General features: G+C 41.9%; 1 protein-coding gene across 2 annotated transcripts in view; it reads right to left on the reverse strand.

Annotated features, from left to right (window-relative positions):
- The window catches only part of LOC137375171 (serotransferrin-B-like), an 86,618-nt gene extending 77,644 nt beyond the window's left edge, over positions 1-8,974 (reverse strand). The window contains exon 1 of one of the 2 annotated variants that reach the window (XM_068041924.1): positions 8,842-8,974. In XM_068041924.1, the coding sequence (XP_067898025.1) occupies positions 8,842-8,884 (43 nt within the window). In that variant the 5' untranslated portion in view covers positions 8,885-8,974. The remainder of the gene's footprint in view (positions 1-8,841) is intronic. The other variant, XM_068041923.1, reaches the window with a different exon arrangement.
- Between the last annotated feature and the right edge of the window lie 74 nt (positions 8,975-9,048).

Below are 9,048 nucleotides of genomic sequence, written 5' to 3' on the forward strand. Positions count from 1 at the left end.
CAGAATAAATTTGGGTCTAGTAACTCTTGTAGGATAGGGAGAGATAGAGGGATGCAAATGAAGAGGAAATGGGCTCGAAAGAAAAGGAGAGTGGGGAAGGAAAACCAGATCAGTCTCCAACTCTTAAAAGAAGGAACCGAGGTGGTAAACCAGTCGGGGCATGCCGAATGTGTTTCCAGTGTGGTAAATCTGGGCAAATTGTTGGCATTCCATAAAACCAACAGGGGGTGCTGCAGTTAAACCAGTAATGAGCATGTGTTCCACATAACCCAAGAACAGAACACATACCAGAACTTTTTACAAAAAAGAAAAATGGTTGTATACCAGGCACCAGGCAAAGAGATAGCCATCCTCAGGGATACCGGTTGTTTTCAGCACCCCAGGCCTGCAACGTTAAAGAGAAATTGACATCCAAGAAGATTCAACAGGTTTACCGTGAATCCCGAAACCCTATCTCACTTCAAACCACTTTACCCCTTTTCCTCTCTATCGATCTGTGTGTGTGTGTGTGTGTGTGTGTGTGTGTCTGTGTCTGTGTCTGTGTGTGCGTGCGTGCGTGTGTGCGTGCGCGCGCGCGTGCGTGTGTTTGCGTGTGTGTGTGTTTGTGTGTGTGTACACGTGCACGAGTGAATGCGTATGCGGGTGTGGTTGCAGACATTTCAGGAATGAAAATATTGCTCAATATTCTTATGTTTTAAACCTACAAGAAAATCTGTTGTTGTGTGTTTATTTGACAAATAAAACAAATAAACCCTAGTAACAAAAACACTTGCTGTGGTCAGTTGGGAGTTGAATAGTGGGAACCACCCACACCTCTCACCGCGTGGCCATAACAACAGTCATTGTACAGGCGAGAGCACATAGTGGCTGTACAAGGGAGAGAGCACTGTGACTGTACAGGGAAGAACACACAGTGACTGTACAAGGGAGAGAGCACAGTGATTGTACAGGGGACAGAACAAAATGATTGTACACAGGACAGGGCACTTTGTTCTAAAGGAGAGGGGAGGGAGAAAAATAGTATATGGTATACAAGAGTGAGAGACGGAGAAATCCATAAAAAGAAAGAGATAGAGAGAAAACAAATGGTACAGTGAAAGTGAAAACCATGATATACCAGAGAAAGAGAAATGTGATTATACAAGAGAGAAAGGACAGAAATTATACTGGAGCAAGAGGACAGTAAAATGTGATAGAGAAGGCTGATTATATAGGAGCAAGAGAGAGGACAGCAGTTAAACAGGAGCAGGAAAAAATAAAGCAGTGATTATGGAGAAGACAGAGAAAGAGGGATCACAGCGATTATACAAGGTAAAGCAGAGCAATGTATAAGAGTGCAGAAGAGTATATAAACAAAAGATGGGGCAGTGATTATACAGAAGACAGAGGACAGCATTTATATGAGAGGTAGACAATGATTATTACAGAGAGTGCACAGTGTTTAGACATAGGAGAGGTGGACAGCAATATACATGAGAGATGGAGAGGCACATATACTAGAGACAGAGAGTGGGAGAATAGTGATTATACAGAGAGAAAAGGCACAGTGATCATACGGGGGAGAGAAACCAGTGAGTCCACAAGAATGTCAGAAAGAGGACAGTGATTAAACAGGGACAGTGACAGAGGACGGCAATACAGGGAAGAGATTATCTAAGTGTGTGTCATGCAGGCCCCCAACTGCCAAGAATGAGACACCTTAATTTCGCCACATGAACATTGTTTTTAAACTGTTACTGGAGTAAAGAAAGAACTTGTTTTTAAAATAAAACAGACCCTTGACTGGAAAGACATTTACATAGTAACAGACAGTACTTGGAAAGGACAAAGGGACCAATCTCTGATCCACAATGGACTTTTGATTACCAGACATTGAAGATGGAGAGGCTAGCATTCCAGGTTAACTGCTAAGATGGCCAAATACACAAACAGACGTGGTCAGACCAGTTTAGTCACATGACTCTCTCCTGTCTGCTCCCATCTCTTTCTCACGTAACTGAAGACCCATTGAAGACACATGAACCAAGAGAGAAAAGTCTCCTACGGTGAACAAGGTTTAAGAAGAATACTGGGTCCCAGTGAAAAGCAAGAACTACCTACAAAAGGACTACAGTGAGCTCAAAGCACAGTAACAGGAAACTCTTCTGATATTACCTCAAACCACTCTACTTTAAAAATAATCTTTTGCTCTTCTCTGTCTCTATTTGCATGTGCGTATCATGTACGCATGCTAGCATGGGGTGCAGCGTGTATCCGTAGGTGTTAACCAAATTAGAGTTTAAGTTTTAATAAATTTCACTTTTCTTCTTTATCCTAAGAAAGCATGTTTATGCTCATTTCTTTGACTTATAATTGGAAAGTGGTGATCAAGGATTCACCAAAGGGGGAGCTCAAAACACAATGTTTTTAAAAATTAAATCCTGTTACAATAAGACCAGGTGAAGGCTGAAAGAGACCCCTAGACACCTTTCTCACCTGGTCGTAACAGAAGGAAAAAGAAAGCAGTGATTATACAGGACAGAAAGTGGTCAGCAATTATAAGAGATAAAGGATAACAACACTACAGTGCAAGAGAAAGCAATAATAGCATAGTATATTCATTATAAAGGAGAAAGAGAGAGAGATAACATGAATTATATAGCAGAGAGAGAAAGATGATAGTGATTATCTGAGAGCAAGAGAGATGAAGCACAGCACTTATACAGGAAAGAGGACAGTAATTATAAGAGAGAAAAACAACAGTTATGCAGGAGAGAGGATGCAATGAAATCTAGCAGTGAGTGAAAAGGAAAGATAGAAAGAGGTTGGCAATTAAACAAAAGAATAAGAGACAGGGCAGCAATTATACATGATAGAGAAACCAGCAAAATATGAGTGTAGAGGCCAATGTTACTTCAGGAGATAGAAGACAGATTATACATGAGAGAAAAAGTCAAAGGATAATTCCACAGAAGAGAGGTGATTATCTAAGAGTAGGACCACAATTATACAGAGAATGAGAGAGCACAGTGATATTCAGAAAAACAGCATGCTACTTCAGGAGAGGAGAGAAATTATGTATGAATGAGGAGACAGCTTTATGTGTAAGTGATAAACAAAGGGTCAGTACAAGTGTGGTCTAACCAAGGTTTGATACAAGTTTAACATAACTTCTCTGCTTTTCAATTCTATCCCTTGAGAAATGAACATTAGTGCTTTGTTAGAAATGGGTTGAAGGGTTATGGAGAACAGGCAGAAAAGTGGAGTTGAGGCCAAGATGAGATCAGCCATGATCGTATTGAATGGCGAAGCAGGCTCGAGGGGCTGAATTGCCTACTCCTGCTCCTAGTTATTATGTTCTTATGTTTGCTTTTTTATGGCCTTATTAACCTGTGTCACAACTTCTAACATTGCCACTGCATCAATACCTATTTGGTTACATTCCTTAGTTTTGGAACACACCAGAATATTGTAGACCCACATTCCACGAAGGAATTAAAACAAAATCCCTGGAAGCATGCTTGTAAATTTTCTCTGATCCCTCTCTAATGCCTTAACATCCTTCCTAAAGTGTGGTTCCCAGAACTGGACACAATATTACAGTTATGGCCGAACCCAATGTTTTATACAGGTTTATCATAACTTCCTTGTTTTTGTACTCTATGCCCCTATTTATTTAGCCCAGGATCCCATATGCTTTATTAACCGCTTTCTCAACCTGCCCTGCAACCTTCATTGATTTGTGCCCTCTTAGGTGGATGTAAAAGATCCCATGGCACCATGTTGCAAAAGAGCAGGAGTGTTGGCCCATTGTCCTGGCTAATATTTATCTTCTCATTATCACATTGCTGCTTGTGGGAGCTTGCTATGTACAAATTGGCTGCCATGTTTCCTACATTACAACAGTGACTGCACTTCAAAAGTACTTAATTAACTGTAAAGCACTTTGGGACAGCCTGAGGTTGTGAAAGGTGCTATATTAATGCAAGTCTTTCCTTTTTAAATTGGTAGGCCTAAGGCAAAATAAATATTAGGCCTCAAGCCTCAATTAAATGGCAGCGGTGAGCTGCGGACACCTGCTGGCAATCCCCTGGCAGCTCGCTGGTGAAGGAGGTTCCAATTTCAAGCTGCTGCATCGGCAGCTGGCAGCAGCTCTCAGGTAGGTTCTTGAAGGTGAAGGGAAAGTCATAGGGACACTGGGTGACCAAGAAAAGGGGTGACCAGGCGAGAGGGCAAGTAGGAGGAGGGTTACCGGGACAGGGAGGTCTATCAGGAAGGAGATGATCAAGAAAGAAGGGCAACTGGGAGGGGCAGGTGACTGAAGGAGGGGAGATGACTGGAAGAGAGGAGCAGATGATCGGGAGTTGTAGGCGGCTATTAAAAGTGGGGGAGGTGTGCGGTTGCCAACAGAGGCCTGTGGTTTGTATGTGGAGTCAAAAGGAATACTTCCTGCACCTCATGGCTCTACATTTGGATTTTTTTTAAAGCTAACCTTTTTGGTGGCGGCCATTTCAGACCACATGTTGACCGCGTTTCCCTGAGCGCAACCAGCCCAGCACCAACTGCATTCAGGCCAAGCCTAGCTGTTTCAGACACAGACCCTGGATGCTTTTTTTTCACTAAAACCAATATGGTGGATGGTCCACTTCCGGCTCATAATGAGTGTGTGTTTACTGTCCACTGTGTTTGAAGCTTATGCATCATGGCTGCAGGGTGACCAAAAATGGGAGCTGAACACCCAAGGGTATTCAATATTTAGGAAGGACAGGCAAAAAGGGAAAGGAGGTGGAATAGCGTTGTTAGTAAAAGAGGAAATCAATACAAAAGTGAGGAAGGATATTAGCTCAGAGAATCCTGATGTGGAATCTGTATGTGTGGAGCTAAGAAACACCAAGGAGCAGAAAATGTAGGTGGGAGTTGTATATAGACCCCCAAACAGCAGTGGTGATGTAGAGGATGGCATTAAACAGGAAATTATAGCTACATGCAATAAGGGTGCAACTGTAATTATGGGTGACTTTAATCTACATATAATTCGCAATAATACTGTAGAGGAGGAGTTCCTGGAGTGCGTACTGGAATGGAGAGTGAGAGAGTTGATTCCGAGACTAGGGTCCTGAATCTAAATAAAGGAAACTATGAAGGTATGAGGTGCGAGTTGGCTATGATAGATTGAGGCACTTTGCTTAAAGGGTTGATAGTGGATAGGCAATGGCTAGCATTTAAAGAGCGCATGGATGAATTACAACAATTGTTCATTCCTGTCTGGTGCAAAAATAAAACAGGAAGGGTGGCTCAATTGTGGCTTACAAAAGAAATTAGGGATAGTATTAGATCCAAGGAGGAGAAATATAAAATGGTCAGAACAAGCATCAAACCTAAGGATTGGGAGCAGTTTAGAATTCAGCAAAGAAGGACAAAGGGATTGATTAAGAAGAATGAGAGTAAGCTTGCAGAGAACAGAAAAACTGACTGTAAAAGTTTCTATAGATATGTGAAGAGAAAAAGATTAGGGAAGACAAATGGGGTCCCTTACAGTCAGAAACGGGGGAATTTATAATGGGGAACAAAGAAATGTCTTTGGTTCTGTCTTCACAAAGGAGGACACAAATTACCTCCCAGAAATGTTGGGGAACATAAGGTCTAGTAAGAAGGAGGAACTGTATGAAATCAGTATTCGTCAGGAAATGGTGTTAGGGAAATTGATGGGATTGAAGGCGGATAAATCCCCAGAGCCTGATAATCTACATCCCAGAGTACTTAAGGAAGTGGCCCTAGAAATAGTAGATGCATTTCTGGTCATTTTTCAAAACTCTATAGACTCTAGAACAGTTCAAACGGATTGGAGGGTAGCTAATGTAACCCCACTATTTAAAAAAGGAGGTAGAGAGCAAACAGGGAATTATAGACCAGTCAGCCTGACATCAGTAGTGGGGAAAATGCTAGAGTCCATTATAATAGATGTAATAGCAGAGCACTTGGAAAACAATGACAGGTTCGGACAAAGTCAACATGGATTTACGAAAGGGAAATCATGCTTGACAAATCCACTGGAATTTTTTGAGGATGTAACTGGTAGAATAGATCAGGAAGAACCAGTGGATGTGGTGTATTTGGACTTTCAGAAGGCTTTTAATAAGGTCCCACATAAGAGTTTAGCATACAAAATTAAAGCACTTGGGATTGGGGGTTTGATCCTGACGTGGATAGAAAATTGGTTGGCAGACAGGAAACAAAGAGTAGAAATAAACAGGTCTTTTTCCGAGTGGCAGGCAGTGACTCGTGGGGTACCGCAAGGATCAGTGCTAGGCCCCCAACTATTCGCAATATACATTAATAATATAGATGAGGGAATTAAATGTAATATATCCAAGTTTGTAGATAACACAAAGCTGGGTGGGAGTGTGAGCTGTGAGGAGGAGGCAGAGAAGCTCCAGTGTGATTTGGACAGGTTGAGTGAGTGGGCAAATACATGGCAGATGTATTGTGGATAAATGTGAGGTTATTCACTTTGGTGGCAAAAACAGGAAGGCAGATTATTATCTGAATGGTGATAGATTGGGAAAGGGGGAGGTGCAGTGATACCTGGGTGTCCTTGTGCACCAGTTGCTGAAAGTAAGCATGCAGGTGCAGCAGCAGGCAGTTAAAAAGGCAAATGGTATGTCGGCCTTCATAGCGAGAGAATTCAAGTATAGGAGAAGGGATGTCTTGCTGCAATTATACAAGGCCTTGGTGAGACTACATCTGGAGTATTGTGTGCAGTTTTGGTCTCCTTATCTGAGGAAGGATGTTCTTTCTATGGAGGGAGTGCAGAGAAGGTTCACCAGACTGATTCCTGGGAAGGCAGGACTGACGTATGACGAGAGATTGGGTCGATTAGGCTTGTATTCGCTAGAGTTTAGAAGAATGAGAGGGGATCTCATAGAAACCTACAAAATTCTAACCGGACTGGAAAGACTAGATGCAGTAAGGATGTTCCCAATGGCGAGGGAGTCCAGGACCAGGGGTCACAGTCTAAGGATAAGGGGTAAGCCATTTAGGACTGAGATGAGGAGAGATTTCTTCACCCAGAGAGTGGTGAACCAATGGAATTCGCTGCCACGGAAAGCAGTTGAGGCCAAATCATTAAATATATTCAAGAAAGAGTAAGCTATAGTTCTTAGGGCTAATGGGATCAAGGGATACGGGGAGAAAGCGGGAACAGGTTGCTGAGTTTGGATGATCAGCCATGATTGTATTGAATGGCAGAGCAGGCTCAAAGGGCTGAATGGCCGACTCCTGCTCCTATTTTTCTATGTTTCTATGTTTCTATCGCTTAGCAGCTGAAAAATGGGTGTGATGCTGTCAAACCTTTAGCATCTGTCTCTCTCTCTCTCTAACCCTATGGTTTGGATTTTCAACTTAATGCCAAGGAGTAAAACTGACAATGTGCATAGAAATTGCTCCATTTTCATTTTTTTGAATTCCAGGGAAATAAGAACTGGGTGGTTTCTATGATGAACAGGCAATCTGCAACACCACTGTTACTCTAGGACAATGAGTTGAAAATTCAACCCTGTGTGTCTCAGGCTGGGGTATTCTCCTTCTGCACTTGGGAGCCTGCCATTCACTTTAAGAGGGAAAAAGCCATGAGCTGTTGGGTGAAGAAGTGGAAAGCCTTGGCCTATGTCTATAACTCTGGCTTGGGCCTATTGCCTGGGGTGTTTGACTTCCACCCATCACAGAGATTTACCCATGTTCCCAGCTGACTTTCCGGCCTCAAAATCATTTAAAAGACCTCTGCCAAAATGAGGGCAGTGTTCAGCATGAGGACCCTGACCATCTCCATACTGCCTGCAACAAACTAACCTATGTTATATTTAGAAATTATGAATGGTCTCTTTAGGCCACGCTTTCTGAGTATTTGTATAGGCATAATACAGTGCAAGAGAATCCTGGTCTCCACCGCCATCAGAGAGCACTACACATCGTGGCCTTACAGGTAGTCCCTGGGCCCAGTATTGAAAGGTTAAAAGTTGCAGGAGCACATGCATATGCCATTGGTATATACTCACCCATTTATATAGATAGGCATACTTTCACCACCAGGTCGGGACACCCAGGACTTGGAGGAAGTGGAAGCGAGGAGGAAGTCATTGGGAAGGCATGCCTCCAAACACTTATAAATTCAGCAGTGAGAGAAAAGAAATGCCTAAACCTCTAGATGTTTCTGTATTTCTGCACCTCCCTGTCTGTCTGCAACTCTGCATTTCTCGCTGTCTGTAACCACACACTTCTGTAATTGCAATTCTTTCTATAACTCAGTTTTACAGAATAAATTATGAGTCTATTGTTCACTATTATCTTACTAAGCGTGAGAAAATATTGGCACGGAATAAACAATCATTTTTCGATCTTGTCACTCGCCTAATGCTTCTCTGGCTGGTTTATATTCTATTTGAATTGTACAGAATTTCAGTGTCAATTTATGGGTCTATTCCTTAAATATATTTCCTGGGATTCACTGTCAAGAGAGTTATAAACTAGAAAATGAAGCCTATTACATATCTTTTCTCCTGCTGACTTTAAAGGCAATGGTTTAACTTTTAAACATACACTTTTAACCCTTAATCTCTGTTCCAATCTTTTTTTATATGGGTGATGGTACTTTTAAAAAATCCCCAGTGAATTTACCCTGGATCTTTCTTCTAGGATAAAAGAAACCTATACCAAGTTGATTCTGCGCTATTGGAGCAAATGTTTGTTTTTCGTCATGTAAAATACTAAAAGTTTAAGATGAATAAATATATTTGGCAATGAATTATACTTTTGGAAAATTACTTTCAGATAAATATTCTCAAAGCAATTAAGTTTAATACTCACAAATAATTCCTGAGAGTATAACAGCGTGGAGTAAAGTCATCATGCCAAACTGTGGATTGAAGGAACGGAGAAGTAATGGGGCTTCTGTCACAAACCGGCTGTGCAGCAGGCTTGTGATGGGACTTATATGCTCCCTCTCTCCTTTATAAAGTCAAGAAATGACAACGTTAGCAGAATGAGCGATAAGACTGATGTTGTCCTGGTGGG

This window comes from Heterodontus francisci, chromosome 11 (assembly GCF_036365525.1).
Source record: "Heterodontus francisci isolate sHetFra1 chromosome 11, sHetFra1.hap1, whole genome shotgun sequence".
Taxonomy (NCBI): domain Eukaryota; kingdom Metazoa; phylum Chordata; class Chondrichthyes; order Heterodontiformes; family Heterodontidae; genus Heterodontus; species Heterodontus francisci.